Source organism: Anser anser (assembly GCF_964211835.1).
Source record: "Anser anser genome assembly, chromosome: 8".
In the NCBI taxonomy this organism is placed as follows: domain Eukaryota; kingdom Metazoa; phylum Chordata; class Aves; order Anseriformes; family Anatidae; genus Anser; species Anser anser.
Genome location: NC_139728.1, coordinates 26256200 through 26275123, shown reverse-complemented (window position 1 = coordinate 26275123; position 18924 = coordinate 26256200). Strand labels below are relative to the sequence as shown.

General features: G+C 42.8%; 1 protein-coding gene and 1 long non-coding RNA gene across 2 annotated transcripts in view; one reads left to right on the top strand and one right to left on the bottom strand.

Moving 5' to 3' along the window:
- The first annotated feature begins 1396 nt into the window (after positions 1–1396).
- On the top strand, positions 1397–3244 carry COA7 (cytochrome c oxidase assembly factor 7). Its single transcript, XM_083847029.1, has 3 exons — positions 1397–1530; positions 1601–1741; positions 2636–3244. The coding sequence occupies exons 1-3, from the start codon at positions 1425–1427 to the stop codon at positions 3082–3084; spliced, it is 696 nt and encodes a 231-aa protein (XP_083703155.1). The 5' UTR covers positions 1397–1424; the 3' UTR covers positions 3085–3244.
- Positions 1406–18924, bottom strand: part of LOC310903575 — a 29907-nt gene continuing 12388 nt past the window's right edge. The window contains exons 3-6 of the long non-coding RNA XR_014587611.1: positions 18097–18207; positions 7000–7127; positions 6281–6426; positions 1406–5539 (exon numbers count right to left, since the gene is read on the bottom strand). This is a non-coding gene — a long non-coding RNA (uncharacterized lncRNA). The remainder of the gene's footprint in view (positions 5540–6280; positions 6427–6999; positions 7128–18096; positions 18208–18924) is intronic.

Here is an 18924-nt window from a genome sequence, read left to right as displayed (position 1 = left end):
AATTTCTTGGTCTGCCCCAGTGTACTGAGGAGCCACAGCAGCCTCACAGTGCCACTTTGCTCCTACATTGTGGAGGCCATACAGCTGACCCAACCTCTGCATTATAAACCGCAAAGACAAAATCCCTGCGAGAACAGACTCTTCAGGGATTTAAACCAGTTGAACTCAAGAGTTCCTACTGAGCTTGTGCAAACTGAATTTTTTCAAAGCCTGATTTTCAGAGAAACAGTACAAAAGCAGTTCATCTTCCAAGAGCATCTCCAGAACATAAGAGGACCTGACAAGTAGCAGTCAGCATGGACTAAAAACGTGTATTTTCTTACTTGCATTCTCACAGACGTGTCAGTGCTTTTGCTTGATGCACTTCAGAGACGAGATATAAGCTTCGTGTGGACCACGTGTAATAACCCCAACCCAAACACTGAAAAGCCTGACAAGTTTTAAGGAAATACTACAGGAATAATGTGAACAGAAGTTACAAGTGGAATTTTGATAGCACGCCCAGCAGGTGGTGCCAGCAGTCCGACCCACAATGGTTCTAGCAATTAGCTCTAGCAGTTAACAGACAATCCGCTTTCCTATGGGAGACTATACACAAGATTTAACTGAGTTTTATTTATCCCAAAAGCTTGACAAGCCTGTGTGATGCTACTGAAAACATTTGGGACAAAGCAACTGTTTGAAAATAATTTTAACTAAGCAATTTGTCATATACATTTCTAACGTGCTGCTATACTCTCAGAAAATTGTTTGTGCTGGAAACCGCTGGAACTGGATACTGTGCCGTATTTCGTACGAGTACCCTAGTATCACACTGTCTAGCACTGTAAATTCATCCATAACTAAAGAACTAGGTCATGTCATGTGTCGTGAACTGCTTACCAGTCTCTCTAAGTGCTTTCGACAACCCTGGCACTTTCTGCTCACACGTACTGGGATGCAGGATTCCCATCTCTTCAGAAGGCATCCGCAAGGTCAGTTTTTGTACCACAAGAAGGTTGCTGGTAAAGGTTGTTAGCAGCAACACGTCTGTCCTAAAACTGAGTTGAAAAATTATTCAGCTGTAAATCCCAGACAAAAGCATGCAGGCAGCAAGTTGTGGAGTTGGTAGTAAAGCCCTGGCTCCTTGGTTGTGCAGTGTATTAATGCATACACTAATATCTCGAGTTACAGATTTGATGACTGTGTGTAAAACCTCAGTAATACGTATCCTAATGGCCCAAACCTTGGCAAGTAAAATACTGCAGATGTATTATTATATTTTGGGATTCCGCAGAAGGCTCCCGTGCCAGGGCTGGATTCATACGGCTCAGCGGGCACCGGGGCTGGGAGGAGGAGGAGGAGGAGGAGGAGAACGAAAAGGAAGAGGAGGAGGAGAGGGAGGAAGAGGAGGCGCCCGAGGGCGGCCCCGTCAGCGCGGCGGCATGGCCGGCCTCATCAACTTCGAGGACGAGGAGGAGGTGAGGGAGTACCTGGCGAACCTGCACGTCGAGTACAGCTACCAGTGCTTCAAGGAGAAGGACCCGGAGGGTAAGCGGCTCCAGGGCGACCCCGGGCCGCGGGGCCCGGCGGCTGCCCGCTGACCGGCGGTGCCTTGCAGGCTGCCAGCGGCTCGCCGACTACCTGGACGCCGTGAGGAAGGACTTCCAGGCGGCGGCGCGGGTGCTGCGCGACAACTGCGAGGCTCACGGGCACGGCGAGAGCTGCTACAAGCTGGGGGCCTACCAGGCCATCGGCAAAGGTGGGCACAGCCGGGGGCCGGCTGCCGGTCTCGCCGCCTTCCCTTTTCCGGGCCCGGCCGGGTCCTCCCGTTTGTCCCCTCAGCGCCCTCAGGCGCCGCGGGCTCGGTGCGCCGGGGCTCTCCCGCCCTCGGAATCATGGCTTTATTCCCCCCCTTTTTTTTTTCCTTTAATCCCATACTGCCGAACACCTGCACGCCCTGCCCCTTTTATGGCCGTATCATAAAAGCTGGAAGGAGGAAAACCTTAAACTGCTTCCTAATAAATTTTAGGCTGCCACATATATTATTTCTTTACAATTATGCGTATAAGTGGTAAGTATATCCACCACTGAATGTTGCTGTTACCAAAATTTTGATTTATGCATGTCTGGCTGTTCTTTCTTACAGAAAGTAAGGCAGAAATAGACTTAAAGCTGGTAGCTCTGCTTACAGGCACGTAATTAGGCCCTGTATCCACCTGACATTGCGTTGTCATTGCATGCAGTTAAACTACTGGGTCGTCTTTTAAATAACGGTACCAGTGAGGAATATGATATTTGTACTGTAGTTTGAAACTAGTTAACAATCTCAGCACTTGTACAGGTATACTGGCAAAAGAATACTTTGCCTAGTGGAAGTTGTTTGGGAATCTTTATACGCGCTGGTGAAAAGAGTTTTGTCTGCATAAACTATTGTGATTACTGAGAATTGGATGAGGGTTTCCTAACTTGAAGACTAGCAAAGTGTTTGGAACTGAGAGAGCAATAGTGTTTCTGAAGTCCTAAATTTTGACTGTTGTATCTCAAGTGAGGGCTGCTGTCTTTCCCAGAGAGCACTGGGAAGCATGCTGCAAAGCAGAGAGCTCTCATCTGTTTCAAGTTGTCCTTACAGTAATCTTGGTTTCTTGGCTGACAGGTGGACTCGACCCCGATTTGAAAGCTGCCTACAACTCCTTTTTGAAGTCATGTGAGAAAGGTGGGAAGAAGTCAGTAAATGCCTGTCATAACGTTGGGCTGTTGGCCCACGATGGGAAGGTGAATGGTGATAAACCTGACCCAGTTGTTGCTAGAGACTATTACACAAAGGCCTGTGATGGCAATTTTGCTCCTAGCTGCTTCAACCTCAGTGTGATATATCTCCAAGGAGCGCCTGGGATCCCTAAGGACATGAACCGTGCTTTGAAGTACTCACTGAAAGGGTGTGAGCTGGGTCACATATGGGCCTGTGCCAATGCCAGCCGAATGTACAAACTGGGAGATGGCATTGAGAAGAATGATGCCAAGGCAGAGGATTTGAAAAACAGAGCAAAACAGTTGCATAAAGAACAGAAAGAAGCTTCAAGTTCTTTAACATTTGGGGAGTAAAACTGTCAGTTGCAGTTACCAAGAATGCAGTTTTAAATGGCAAGTTAATTTGTTATTTAAATCATATGAGCATATGGTTTTCACTCAATAAACGTCCTGTAAGTATTTGCATACGCAAATAAGATTATATTTTTCTGGATGCAATAAATGTGACCAACTCTGTGCCTTTCTGCTTTTTTAAATACATATGTTCTTAAGTGTATTGTTTAGATTCCTCTCTTCTTTAAGGAAGAAAAAATCTTCTGGCCTTTTTGAAGTTTGTCCTCATGGTTTCAAGCATGGTAGGCTCTCCCCCCATTTGCTGCTTCAGTACTGAGGCTTATGCTAGGACCAGCTCTAACACACTCACACAAACACACTGGTCTGCTCTAAGGCTGCTTTGTACCACAGGGCTGGCTTGAGAAACTTAAGGAGGTTTATTCTCTGAAGGTAACATTTGTGGTTGAGAGCTGGGAGTGCACAGCCAGTGACCCCTGGTGAAACGGGAGCTGTGCTTTGCCTCAACTTTCAGTCTTGCTGTTTCAACAAAAGCACGGTGAAGATAAAGTGCTTCTTAGAGTTACAGGAAAGTGAGGAATATGGTCTCTATTTTCTGTAGTCCGTATAGAATATAGGAATAGTCTCTATTCTGTAAGAATATATTGTGTATTTTGGATATAAAAATCCATGGTGACAGGTGGAAGTAAGCTTCAGTGCATTACAGCATCAGACAAAACAAAGAACAATCATGCAGAGTGAGATCTGAAAAGCTAGTCCATAACATCCACTTGTTTTCTCCAATGCAAACGTTTATAACCAACAACCGTAACTCTGTGCTCAGCTCAGGCTGAATCGACTGCTGCTGTGTAAAGGTTTATGCCCTTCAGAGGCTCTTGTGGATCTCACAGATTTTCTGAGCTATCTAACCACTGGCTAGACCAAGCACACATCTTGAGCTGCTTTCACATACTGCTTAAGTCTCACTACTTTCACTTTAAAAGCATGCTAATTTTGCAGGTTTTGGACACAGAAATACTATCCTTTGCTTTGTGAGAGGTTCATCCAGGCTTCCTGTTATCCTGGACAGTGCCTGTTGCTGTCTGCAGTGATTCCAGGTTTAGAGTCAATTCTGCCTTAGGTCTATAGAGTTTGAAGCTTTTCCTGGTTAGTTTAGAGCTAGAAACATTTTGGTCATGTCCAGATGATGGCAAGTCCAAAACAGAAATGAGTCTATATGGCAGTGTGTACATAAAGACATCTCTGCCTATAGCTCTTGTAAAGAAATGGACAGGAAAGAGAGAAGCAGGAGTGAAAGGAAATTAATTAACTTTGTTGGGCAGATGAGCTGAAGGGGCTGAGTTTAAAGAGAGCTGCTTCAGACTGTGGAAGAAAAAAGTAAAAGAGCTGGGAATTGACCTAGATATACTGAATTACAGGTAAGTATCCAAGGCAGAAGATTCCCTTTCAGATAAGACACGCACATGGGTTTTAAAAGCCTGAATGTTGTTTTCAGCATCTTGTGAACCAGTTAGTCAGTGTATATGTGACTTCCACGTGTGCCTGGCTGCTTTAGGATCGCTCTCCAGTCCACAGCGATAACCCCCCTGCTCAATTACACAATAATTGTTTTAGTTTTCAGCCAGCTTTTGAAACATTATGTTCTACTTTTTTTCTGATAGGTTCAGGAAACAAGGTGCCAACTGGTTAGATGCTGGACTCCAATTAAACGTGATCACATAGATTATGTATATACAAACCATAATTATACACCTTCTGACACAGCAGTCTAAATATGTAGGGCAGTATATGTAAATATATTAATGCAATCACCATCTGGTATGATTTTAGTGTGTATGCGTACATGTAAAGCTTGTGATACACATGTGTACGTTTTGCTGTAGAAGTACTGCTGATTTACAACGTGAATGCTCTATATGCTTACTGTTTGAATAAATCTACAGAGGCATAGTGGTAAAATTGGTACACTGGAACAACAGATGGCAGTATATGGCAAACATTCTTGCATACCTTAGGTGTAAGGCCTATGACTCTGTTTTCAGCAGCCTGCAAAAAAATCAGTGGTGACAAAAGTGAGATTAATTTTCCTGTTAAGGCAGTTACCATTTTATAGCATTTCACGAAAGCAGAGCTGTTTTAGAGGAACACTTGGGAAAGGTAAGTAAATGTTACCTGTGCAGTAAGAGCGTGGCAGTCTAGTAAAAAAATAGTTTGGAGTTGGGTGTACAAGAGTAAGCAATTACAGGTGGCTCCAGGCATTGGGGAATAGGATGGAATTTTAAGCCCTGATCTTTCTTTGGAGTTCATAATGCTCACTGCCTCCGAGCAGCTTGTTCAGATCCTCAGTCCAAAAGAACCTGCCACTCTGGTACAGGCTTTCTTCCAAGAGGACTAACGATTGGCAGTGATCCCCCTGGGAACTTCCAGACAGCACAGCGAGCAGGCACCTGGGAACGTCCTGAATAAAAGTGACACACATTGCAGATAATTAAAGCCACGTATAATGTGCATGTTGAAGGGATTTTTTTTTTCATAGCACTTGAAAACTCACAGGAACTTAGAGACTTTAAATATTATGAAATGAACTTCGTGTAAAAGGCATCAAATGTGTTAGCACATATAAGTTTATGAAGTATAATTCAATTTTGTACCGATAGTTAAAAAGCAAGCCCAAATTAAGGATTACTCTTCTGTTACACTAAAACATCATCAAAAACAGTTTGCTGCCTGCATGGGACACGGCTGTATCTTTTTTACACAGATGCTGATTATGCTTTAACAGACGCATTAGGTATGTAAGGACCGCTCCTATTAGACTCCAGAGTCTCATAGGACTCCAGAATGATGAAACATCAAAACTGATCAGCCTGCTGCATTTGGCACGTTATAAATTATATGTAGTTAATGAGGTTCCCAGCAATCTATTCTCAACGGTGTTCAGGAGACATAATCGAAATTTGTTATGAGGTGAAAATTGTACTGCAAATCTTGGTTTATAACCATCTTGCTCTGATATTACGAGGGTATTATCAAAAAGCCAGTATCTTCCTGCCTTTTCTTTTTTTTTTTTTTTCTTTTTGTAACAGCTTCCTGATGTTACAAAGGTTAAATTTTATGTCCTCTTGGGAAGAAAATTGTTCCACCAATGCCTCTGACGTCATAAAGAAAGTGTGATAGACACATGATTATAATAGCATACCTGGAAATATGGAAGACCTGTTGATCTCTGCAGGATCGGTGGATTATTTTCGAAGTGGATCAGTTTAAATCAGCTTCACAGCTCCTAAACCACTGTCTGTTTTCTCTTTCATTTGTTTGTATTGATGTAAGCATACAGCCAACTTCCTTTAAAAAAGCAGCAATATACTTGAAAAGGAATGGTGACTAACTCTAATTAAATACACTTATGAATACACGGCTTTAAATCATGAAAGCATTCACTGCAGGATGCGTCCTGCAGCTGTGAAAAGATCGCTAATGGAGCGCTGTTTCTGTACTGAGACGTGAAAAACACTGGCACCACATCATGTTGTGTCCTGTCATTTGGATTCATTCTGGACAAAAGAGGCTGCCAGGTGAAGAAGCTGCATGACCTCGTGGTAACAGAAAAAGACTTGTTCTGGTGGTTGTTTCTGCGTTATATTGTAATAAAAGCAGTTTTGCAGCTTGCTAACCTTTATTCAGCTGTGAGTAACAACTTCTTTCTGCAGCGTATGTGTGAAGGTAGCGTAGGGCCTTCTTAGAGCTGTGAACGCCCACCCAGACGGATGGTCTGGGAGACTTTGCATGTTAATCACCCCACCGAGAAAGCAAAAAAATACTGTATTCTTGATACAGTACGAACTTTTTGTGCAATGTGGAAAGAAATTCACTCTTGGCAATCTTTCATTATCATGAGAGGGAGAGAGAAGAACTCACCCAGGTAACTTCTCTCCTCCTTTGGTAGATGGAGGAGGAAGAATTCCTCCTTCCCTTGTGCTTTTCAGCATTGCATTCATTAGACCTCAGGCTGAGACAGTTTTGCTCAGGGTTGGGCTTTTTCAAGGCTGCAGAAAGAAGGCAGAGGGAGGAAAAGGGGTCAGGGCATAGCAAGAAACAGAACAGAAAATAAGCAAGATATCCAGTCATTTTACTACTGCAATAATTTGTGTTGAACTAACATCCAGGGATTCATTTCAAGTCCGGGTTAGGCCATTTGTACATGTCCATAATTACACCCCTGATCCAGAGACCCGCAGTCCGAGATTCAGGATTGTGCGAAGTCCCTGGTACATATCTCTGTCAAACATTAGTATCATGCTCTGATTTTCCAGACACTGTATCAACAGTATGGCCCAGAATCTGCATAAGACAGATTTCTGCAAGACTCTTAAGACTTTAATGATCTAATTCTGTGCCAATTTTTTCATATCTCATTTCTTATTCCATATCTGTAGCCTCCCAGTGCTTTCATTTTCAGTATCCACTCTTGAAGCAAACACAATAACCACTAATTATACTAAGTTAAGACTAAATCGTGTATTCCTAGTTTGTTGTTATTGCCTTCTACTCTAACACTAGTTACAATTACCAGCGGTATAAAAGTTCCAAATATGATATTTTATACTTCTTATATACAAACTTTGTTTTACAGCCTTCTTTGTAATTTGGTAATTGGTTTTGTAATATAGTCTTATTTGTAATCCATTTTTTCCCCTAGATCAACTAGTAAGAGATTTGTGTGATGTGAAATTACAAAATTAAGGCCACTTTAGTGTGCCAATTACAGATGGGGATTTGTGAACAGCATAATGGTAATGCACACATCCACTCAAATCATGAGTGTGGTGGGAGTTCTCTCTAAGATCTCATTCTGTCAATGCAAAACTGAAATACGGTGCTTTAAATATACCCTGGAGAGTTTTTCTTAGCAACTGAGAGGCTTCTAGTAAAACAGAAGAAATAAAAAAGATGAGCCCCCCCATGTTTATACAGCAGTTGTCACCCAAAGCATTCCAGTGCATTTCATGAATCACAAGAAACACAGAATTGCTTCTCAGCTCACAGAGCCATTACATACAAGGCTGGGATGGGAAAGCCATAGAAGAAAAATGTTAATTGTTTGGCCGTGATGTAATTTCCTAATTTGAAGATGAGGCTACCCCAACTTATGTAAAAACATCCTTATTCTGACAGCCCTCTTTTGACACTTGATGGCTTGCTCTGAACATTTCATTGTCTCAGGAAATGCACTGAAAAGGAGCAAGCTGATTTCCTTCCAGCTGTCCTGTGGCTGGAAGCACTCCATGTTCCTATAGAGCTTCCTGCCCAAGAAATGCTAATTGTTCTACGACAACCATTTTTGCAAACTCCCGAGAAGGAAATCTGTATTATGTCTATCGTATGTGAGAGAAGAACAAGCACTGAATGGTTATTGACTTACTTAAGGTCAGGCAGTATCAGAGACGGCCCAAACTGATAATTCTCCAAACAATGTTCAGCATGGCAAGGACCTGTCAATTCTTCACAAGCCAAGAAACACTAAGATAGGAAACTTGCCTTTGAGTGTTATTCTGATAATATTTGTGGAATATTATTCCAGAAAGATGCAATAACCACCTCAGCACAAGTGTTTGTTATTAATAACGGCTCAAAAGAGATAAGCTGTGACACTGCAAGCAGCCTTTTGTGGCTGTGTTATCTTCAGGGAAGTTGTCTGCCTTTTCTCTATGGCATTGTTTTGCTTATTTGTTCTGCAATTGGTACAAAGGAAATGTATAGTATCTTATTTTAAAGGTAAGCTGAGATATAGTGAAGTTAGTTGTAACAGGGACCTATAGCCAGAAGGTATTTCCTTATGTTTCCCTACACACACCTGTATGTGTCTCTAGAGATCTCTCCCTAAGAACGAAAAGCATTCAAGCCTTTCAAACGCAGGGTGATTTTGCCTTAAACATTGTGCAGATACAAGCTGCCACTTAAGGCTATACTTACCCTATAGCATATTTCTAGAAACAGTTTATGTATACTATTTTGCCATTATATTTTGCCATACTATTTTTGCCGTTCTTTGGGGAACATTTTCAAGCAAAGGTTTTGATCCGTGACTTGAATAAATAAATAATCTCCGCTTGATTTCAACGAATATTTTGCCTCAACATTTTATAATACTGAGCCCAGAATACTTGCTGTCATCCCACAAGCAGATACGTTGCAACACTGTGTGAGAACTTTGAGCCGATGTGGAAAAGTTTTACATTTTAGAAGCACCAGTGAAAATGTTGCCTTCTGGAGAGCCAAAGGTGAAGACTTTTATTAGAGCACAATGACAGCATCGCACACACGAGCTGGGAAAATGGCATATAGAGGTAAGTGAAGACACCTGGTGCTCAGGAGCTTACTGCTAGCACTGCTGAAGAGCAGAAAATTTCAGGTGCCTCACGCTTCGTTTAGTGCTCTTGAAAGGCATTAACATTGCCTGGGGACACAAAGGGACAGAAAAAGTAACATCTTTTGATGTTTAAGAATGAAAGAACAAAGGTTTTTTATTCAATTCTTGTTCACTAGGCTGAATCAGATACTGTGCGACTGGGAAACAGATGCAACCTTGAAATCTAATTGTACTGAACCTTAATACTAACAGCTCTGGAAACATTTCTTTCAGAGCGGTCCGTGTGCAATCTGGGATATAGGACATTTCTCCTCTGCTTTTGTCATGACACTGCAAATTGATCAGATGACTGTCTGGAGAGGAATTGATTAAATACTTTCTGTGCTTGGAGGCTTGAACTAATAAGTGACAAACAAATGCTGCTTCTTGTTGGAAATTGCCTTGTGCGATACTGCCTAGCCTATGAATGTGGTTAAAGCCAAGGGACTCTGCGCACTTTCTCCAGCACATCAAGCGTCATTTTCTCTCAGCTGGGACCTATGAGGTGTTTAAAAGGACTTGCTGGAGTGTAACTTGTCTTGGCCTAAACACTCCAAGAAGCTGGTTCATATTAGAGCTGTTGAAGAAAAACAGTATCAATATACTAAAAAGGCAGAAAAATATACTAAAGGCAGAAAAGAAGAGGGTCTCACAGCAAAAATGAACCAGAATAAATTGCATAGCCAAGGAATTATTTCTAGTTAGAACTTACATGTCCTTAAACAACATGCACTTGTCCTTAAACAACACGTGAATAATTCAAAATGAATTCTATTTTTTCTCATTGCTCAATACGTTAAAGAAAAAAGGACAAGTAATTAAATTTGGCTCTTGAAGCATCTCCTGATCCCAGGGAAGCATCAGATCAAACCGCTTTCTCCCCTAATGTCTCTAGAGTACAGCAAGAGCTACGGTAACCCTATGTGAAACAGAAATCTTTCTAGGACTATGTATAGATACTACACTGCCTTGTTTGGAGTAAAACAGGTGATAATTTCCAGAGCTTGCTCCAAGGTAGGTGTGTTTCTAAAGTAAATCGTCACAATCCAAAAATCTATTTTGCCAGATTAGCAAAGGAATCAGATCCAAGTCACAGCATATTCAGGTCTTTCCTGGAATATAAGCCCGTCAGATCAAACTTGTTCTCAAATACCTGCAGAGTTTCTGAACTCACTCACAACTTCAAGATCTCATCTGTTAATTCCTCTATAATCTGTAGGGGGTGAAATTCCCAATAGGAATATTCCCCGATAGCACCAGCATACTGCTGTTAATGTGCCACTACACTTACTGAACAAGGCCCTGCACAGAGTTCAGACCTCTGCCTGGCAGAGGTGAGGGCTGGGACAGAAACGTGGCTTTTCATCACGGACATCTTCACCTTCTGTCTGTAGCCATGGCTGAATCGGTGCATAGGTGCACAGACAAGTCAGATGTGAGAAAACAAGTAAGTTTTTTCATTTAGGCACAGCTGTGCATTTATTTGATGGGATTGCAGTAGCTGTTTGAAGCTCTCCCAAACCCATTAAAGGCTGAAGAGCGCCCCAGCACTTTAGCTTACAGGTGGCCTCAGAACGGATAAAAGAGTAGAGCTATCCATCTATATTAAAAAAAAAAAAAAAAAAGAAAAAAAAAGAAAAAAGGACACTAACCCCACAACAAAACCCAAACGTTCTCATGATCTGGCAAGCCTTTTGTGTGCTGCCCTCTCTCCATGCTGTTCAGCTGTATTTTTCTTATTTTCCTGTGGGAGGACTGTTCCCTTGGCTACCAGTGCTGGCCTCTAATAGTTGGCATTTGGGCACTCGAGCTAATAGGATGAAAATATTTCTCTTTCTTTCATTTCTGCAGGAACAGAGGGGCGCAACTGGAAATGTTTCTGGCAGGCAGCAGCTCCAGGGGATACAGCTTCATCGACTTGGCTTCTTTTGCCCTGCTGCCAGGTAGATCCATGCCTGCCTTCGTCCCCACACCTCATCCCTTCTGCATGCTGCTCCAGTAGGTCTCTCTCTTTGTGCTTGCCAGAGAAGAGCTGAGGTTTGGGTTTCTCTGCCCTTCTGCACATGAGACCACATGCTACCATCAGCTCCAATCAGATGTATTTCATTTTAGCCACATGCATCACCAGCAGCAGTACATCAGGAGGTATAACATGCACAACCATGCGAACAGGAGGGACGGGTCAGAGCAGACACAGCTAATGCCCAGGAGCTATAGTCAGTGTCTCTTAATCTTTGCTTTTTGTATTAAGGACATTGTTGCTTTTGCATTAGAGGAATGAGAATGGTCCTGTCTCCTCTTGAGACCTCAACACTCTGCATTCGTTTGCCATCAAGTGCTCCATGAACCTCCGTTTCATTAAAGCCTCTGCGTAGTAACCTTTGCACAATAACCTGCTCTCTGTAGTCCCTCCATAGTCTGATTCTGCTCTCATTTAAATTACTGTTACACTGAGGGAATCAATTACATCTTTTTCTCTAGTTAAGTGCCTGGAGCAAACTAATGTCCTTCCACAGTCATGAAATGCAACAAAGGGACACTAATTCAGAGGGCAAGGTGAGGCTTGCAGTCTCTATGGAAACTGGAGACCAGCCTAATGAAAGAGCAGACGAGGAAGCAAGAATACAGGTCCAGCAGATGAACAGAAAGCATTGGGTCTCAGACAAAAGTTGAGAAAACGAGGCAGTAAACATGGCAAGTTGGCAAAGAGTTGTACATTAGATAGCTGGGAACCTGGTAAGGACTTGGGGTTAATACACAATCACTAAACTCTGTGGCACAGCAAAACCAAATATTGACACCACTAACCTATGCTGGGAGAAAGGGAGAGTCACAACACACAAAGCCCATACTGCTTTTATATTTTTACCATGTTTTCCTGCTGTCACTATACCAGATGGAAATAGGTGCAAAGCTGATAATTTAGGGATGCGCCTGGTGCACATGCAAGCAAGGCTGCTGGCTTTGAAAGCCTGCAAGAAAGTCTCAGAGGACAGAGAAGGCATCTTGGGGCAGCCCTTATGAAGAGGTGATGCAGAGCACAAGAGACATTCGTAGGAGAACTGCATTCAGGGTTTAGCTGTTCTCCAGGAATTTGCACCATTCCTGCATAGTTCAAGAAAATAGACAGAAGCTGATTAGCAGGTTTGTTTGCTAAGCCTGCATGGTTTGCTAAGCTTTGCATTAGCTGCTGGGAAGATGTGAGGTCTGAAACCTCTCTTTTTCAGAGGCCAAAGGGATTAAACCATATTGTCTTGCTGTTCGAAAAGTGCTATAGTTTTCCTCCACTTTAGCATCTAGAAATCACAACCAAAGAACTGCCTCGAATCCAAAGCATGGAAGTGCTGGGGTTCTCGTGAGCCAAGTTTATCGAGTTAAGCAACCAGCCCAGACTGCAACAGCTCATATCCTCCTATTAAACAAAGTAAACTCTCCATTTTATTTCTACAAAGCCTCTCTCTGTTCTGAGGTTTTTCAAAGGCTGCTATTTCCCAGTGGTCCTTTGTGGTCAGCCCATGACCTGAGGCTCTGCACTTCCTGGTTTGTGCAAGAGGCAACGCTTTCAAGCATGTCATGGGCTTGTTCAAGGCACAGCAGTGCACACTTACACCAGACACTTCTCTTCAGCATATTGACCACTGCTGACCCATTTTCCATCATGAAAACATCATTGTATTTAGATGCACAAGTCATACGCATTCTTGCTGATGACACAAGGTAGTTTTGCATGAATATTCTCCAGGGGAAATCAAATCTTATTGCATTATGAGTGATATTAAAACAAATCACACTGGGACACTAATATGCATATTAATAAAGTGTGTGCTATATAGAAGCCTGGGTAAATTGAGCTAGAAGGCACCTTGAGGTTATGCAGTCTGTATCTTTGTCCCAAGCCAGAATTATCTGTATTTATCATAAATGACAGCTACCTGCCCTGTCTAACCTATACTAGAGGCTTCACAATCCCTGCAGGCAGTCTTTTCTTGTGTTCACTCGTCTTCCCAGCAGAAAACTCATGATTTCCTCAACCACCATGGAACAGCGAAGGAATGCAGCAAAAGGACAATATGCAACCAAGCAAGAATCGCCCTGTTCCAACTGCAGCACTCACTGTCAGGGCTCTGGCAGGAGTCTAAGGGAAGTCCCACTCAGTTCAAGCATTTATTTAGAGTTGATTACAGTGGGGTATTGTCTACAACCAGGTGAAAAACAGCAGTTCATTCAGCATGATGGGAAGGGCAGACAAGATATGATTCCTCAGCATCAGAGGAGATAACTAGCAAAGGGTCAGTGTAAAATTGTGGTTCATTGCAATGAAAGAGGGGTGGAATAAACGAGTAGCCACTTTTGCTAGCAGTGAAGATTGGCCCAGATTTATTCTTCACTGCATTAAAGTAACTGCTCTTCATTTTTATTGTTGGTGCTGTTGTTACAATAACATGCTAGAAATTAACTATTTTATTTACGTATTTGTAAGAAAAGAGATTTTCCTGCCATGTGATATGCTGCTGTTTTCATACCAATAAAAGATTTCATCAGCAATCCCAGCCAGCTGACAAAAATATGGGATTAGAGGAAAGGCAAACAGTGGAAACCTACTGCTCCCAATTTCTGTTGTAGGAAAGGTGCTATAAAGTGCAATGCATCTCGATTTTATTTCAAACACTTTTAAATAAGAACTGTATGCTCTCTAATGGCTGTGGTCCAGTTCCCTAGAAAAGAGAGGCTATGGCAGAGCATCCATTGCTGGCACCAACAGCCCTGCTCTGTCACCTCCCTGGGAAGCACAGCCAAGAGGCCAAAGCTGTTGCTCTGACTAAGCAGCCTGAGTTGTTTTTCCAGTCCTAATCTGGTAAATGTGCCTAAAAGGGTCTGTTTGATATGATGGAAGAGGAAAAATACATCGTCCTCTGCACAAATGGCTTAATCTATCGTTTTTCAGCCTAATAACCTCCCATTTCAGACAAAGGGAATCGGAGGAAACCCAGTGAGGACCATGTAATAACAGAACTGAAGCACTAAACACTACGATCACAGGAACTGGCAAATTCTAAAGAAAACACATTTATGAAAATAAATAATTTTGCAGACTCTTCAGTAGCTGTTATTCATGTGAAGAAAAACAGAAACTGCCTCTTCCTAAGCTCCCAGGCACTCAAAGCAAAGGCTAACCCTCCTGCTCCCAAGAGTTTTGGCCCACTTTCCACATTCACTTGGTTAGCTGTTATCTCTTGTGTCTACACCCCAGCCAAGCCCTCTCACACAGCTTTACCCGCACATTACTTCATCCCTCACATCTCAGAGTTTGCAGTTTAAAATCCCAAGCACTAGCTTGATAGTTCCAGCAAACACTAGGAAGGATTGTCAGACTCCGTGACTCCTAAACCCCTTGCCTTGGGCCTCCCTGGTGCAGCGGTGCTGCTATGGAGCATCTCCGACCGCCGGCTGCTCTCAAGCAAAAAACATTGCCTAATGAAAAGAGACCCTGCAGAGACACATTTTGTCATCGATTCAAGAAAGAAATCAACACATTTGTATATATTAAAGGGAGCAATCTCCATTAAAAAGCAGAGGGATGAGACAACTGTGTCCTTCGTACTTGCTACTATCCATGGTTTATAATGTTTTAGTCTCTGCTTTAAGCCTCTCTCTCCAAGCTGATGGGCTCATACAAGAGATCAGCCCCATCCATCTGCCCTTACCAGAAACCCCCAGGCAATGGCCAGACCCTGTTGGGGAGGCACCTTCTCCAAAAGTACCTCACAGAGTAGCAAGGAAGAGAAAGATTGATTTTTTCAAAATTTTTTTTTTCTCCACTGTGAATAGTTCAGAGTAAGCTGAAGATGCAGTGAGGGTCAGCTTGATCACACTGCCCCAGTACATGCTTGCATTTGTTGATTTAAGAAAAACAAGTTATATTGATGGGGTTCCTGGTTCCTCTGATTGCCAGAAGAATTGAATAACACCAGTTGAAATCAGACTAGCAATTGAAGTCCAGTGCTTTGTGCAGGTGTCTTTGTAAAAATAAATAAATAAATAATCAGAAGAAACAGTGTGAATCATTAGCAGCCTCTTTGTCTGGTGATTTCTTGTGGTTTGTTTTACTGAAATGAAACTTTATTGGGATATCTCTGCAAGTAATTTGTTTTCCTCATGGTGTGGTTACTAGAATTTGCACCTCAACTCCAAGTTATCCTGTGGTACTTTGGAAGAAAATCTTGGAAAATCTGTTAAACCAAGAGTAACTAACTACTGATGATGTACAATTTTCTTTGATCTCTCTTTAACTTTAGTTCCTACATGCCAATTAAATTTGTAACTCATAACTTTGACAGTACACACCAGATTCCTTCTTACACTGGTGTGCAGTCAGAGAACTGTGAGGAGGTGTCCTCAGCTCCTTCGGGCGTACAGGCGTGTTGGGCAAGGCCAAGCTTCTCCCGCTTGGCATGCACTGGGCAGTCCCCAGCAGCAGTGGCACAGGCTGCCCTCGGTGCCTGCTGAAAGTTCCCCAGGACCATGTGTGGTGTTGGTACAGGGACGCCCATGGCAAATAGCATGCCCAGGAAGGGGGACTTGTGCTTCTGAGCATACCTATAAAAATATTGCACCCAACTGAACATGCTCTATCTAAAATCAATTTTTTCTTACACTCTGCAAACTCAATGGAAGTCAAGTTAAGCCTATCTGTTTCAAAACCTGACTAATGTTGCTTCCACTCTTTCCATAACAAGAGTTCATCCCCCTCTCCCTTGAATAGGAACACATCAGCCCTGGAGTTTGATTAGCGGTAATCAGAAAACATCCGCTCTTGGAGGTAGGCGGTGGGAGGCTTTTCCATTAAAATGGATTTTAAGAACAACATGCTCCTCTGTCAGAAGGACAAATGCATCTTTTGAGGAATATGAGCTATAAAATCCATTTCAGTTTTTCTTCAAGGATAGTAATGCTATCAGAAAATAAGGTCTCTTAATTGTAGAAGGGATTCATTTCTGCTCTTTGGAACTAAATATATTCAATGTCACTAAAGAAATACTGGAGAGCTTTTTACAGGGAGAGTGGTAGTACTGCCAGTGACCACCAGAAGTCCAAAACCAGTCTCTCCATTCCTGTTAGCATGCCCAAAAAGCGTCAGTGAATTGGTAGCCTTGAATAAGCCTCAGGTAGACTGAATGGCCTTTGGTTTATGCTTTGCTGCCGGTACTGGTTCTTTTTAACATGCATGAACTGGGGAAATCTACCCTGAAGGCAAACCTGGACAGCAAACTAAAGGTGTGCTCATAACTGGGGCTGACTTAGGCACATCAGTGCCAGCCTGGCGGAATAATGCAGCCCTCTCAACCTGCTGATTCCCCTGGATGGTGAGCCAGTGTGCTTGGGGTACAGGAGCACATGGGGAAACATGCTGTCTGCCTGTGGGCACACCTGTAGGGAGCAATGGGGGGCTGGCAGCTCTGAAACACCCTTTCCATTTCCTGGCACATAGGAACCCCGATCAGGGCAGAACCCAAAATGTTGCATTGACACCAGGTGGGAAATGGGTGCAGCAGCACGGCAGGTGCAGTGAGGATAAACCTGTGCTGAATGTGTGAGAGCCCACTGGCCTCCCAGCTGGGAAACTGTGCTGGGACCCAGCTCAGCCCAGTTTGGGTTTAAAACACAGCTTCAGGGGCTGTGGTGTGGTGAGCCATACCTGGCACAGAAGCAACCCAAAGAATACTGAAACAGGACAGCGCATGGAGGAGCAGGATGATTATTTCTTCTCGTTATTAGCAGTGCCTAACCGAGATAACTGATTTTTATTCATTCTGCCTCCAAGTTTCTGCTATCTTTAATGCTTTTTGAAATACAAGCGTTAGAACTAAAATCCTCCCTGATAGCTTAGCTTTCTCACCTTCCAGTTAAATTCTAAGGATGTTCCTACTTCTCATTTGTCAAGTTCCTGCTAAAGCCAGGAGAAGGCAAGGTTTTGTATTCCTGTTACATCTAAATCTAAACTGTAAGCAGAATTATAAACAACTACAAACCTATTTCATATGCTATAAAAAGCTTAGAAAAGTACATCTGTGCACCTCTGTGTCCTTTTCATACTTTCACCTCTCTGCTTCTATTTCTCTAAATTGAAAGATAAAAACATTAATCTATTCCTTGGGGCTCTTGAGAGGATTCATCAGTTAATATTTATGCAGCAAACTGGAGTAAGTGCTGTTTCAGTGCTAAGCATCATTATTGTTCTCTTCCTCTTCAGCACATTATGTACATCCCAAGTAGATCAGATAAATACTGAAATTAAGTGTCCTCAATGTAAGGGAAGTGAGAAATGTAACAACTGATAGATAGCCACTAATTAAGTGTTTGCTGTGGGTGGTTTCTGTATCTAACAAAACAGCCCACTAAGTTTTGCAGAATTAAATATATTTTTTTACTCATTTGAGCAAGTACTGTCTGCGGCAAAGAAGCTCTGAGAATATCTCTAAATTAAACACGCTGTGTGTTTCCATATGATTTGTGGTTCGCAAACTACACATACAGTAAAACACACAAGAAATGAGATCTGCAAAGAATCACTGAGGAGGTTTCCGTATTTTAGAGTGAAAACCTACCTGCTGCTTCAGTTTGATTCTGGTTTAGGAAGTGGCCACTGTAGGAGGGGACAGCCATAGAGAGGCAGAGCAACAGCTGGTCTGGAGCTCAGTACTGGGAAACATCCCGCGCTGGAAGAGGAAAATCAGAAAGGAAAATTAAAATCAGAACAAAGACAAATACCAGAACACACAACCCAGCAGATGGCATCGTGCAGTGGGAGGAGAAGCAGGGGTGAGCAGTGGCACGCTCTGCTCAGTTGGGCAAGCTCTCTGCTTCCCCCGCCTGCGCCAGCACAAAGCCAAGGTTTGCAGGACCCACGGTGTGCTTTCGCCCCCCTCTCCTAACAAAAAGGAGAGGCCCAGGAGCCCTTCAGGCTGTGCCTTCCCAGTGCAGGGGCAGCCACCGTATTCCCTCTATCCCACCTTCATCTAAATGCTGACACCCTCCTTTCTTTTTTTTTTTTTTCCTCAGTCACCATCAAAAATAACCCTTCATTGCTCCAACATCCCATGTGATTGTTTACCTCTCCACCCTGTCCATCTTTGCAATTTCTAGAGGGACTAAGCACTATGTCCACAGCTTTTTTGATGGGATTTAGATTTAGTCCCAATATCATGAAAGTCTTCTCATTTGGTCCATCCCAAAGCATAGCTGGTGGTTGTGTTTCTACACCTCTCCAGAACATCTTGGGTTTGCTTTTGGGACAGCTTGCCATCACTTAGAAATTGATCATGGTGTAGCATGGGGTTATTTTCTAGCTGAGGCTGGCATGAATGGTGCAAGTACTTAAACTGAAATAGTGTAACAGAAAAAGGGTTTTCATACTGCATCACAGTCTGACAGAA

Excerpts from the sequence above, each read along its gene's own strand:
- COA7 (XM_083847029.1), top strand. The coding sequence starts at position 1,425 with ATGGCCGGCCTCATCAACTTCGAGGACGAGGAGGAGGTGAGGGAGTAC. Across the intron at positions 1,531-1,600 it reads CAAGGAGAAGGACCCGGAGG|GCTGCCAGCGGCTCGCCGAC; the intron begins GTAAGCGGCTCC and ends GGTGCCTTGCAG. Across the intron at positions 1,742-2,635 it reads CTACCAGGCCATCGGCAAAG|GTGGACTCGACCCCGATTTG; the intron begins GTGGGCACAGCC and ends CTTGGCTGACAG.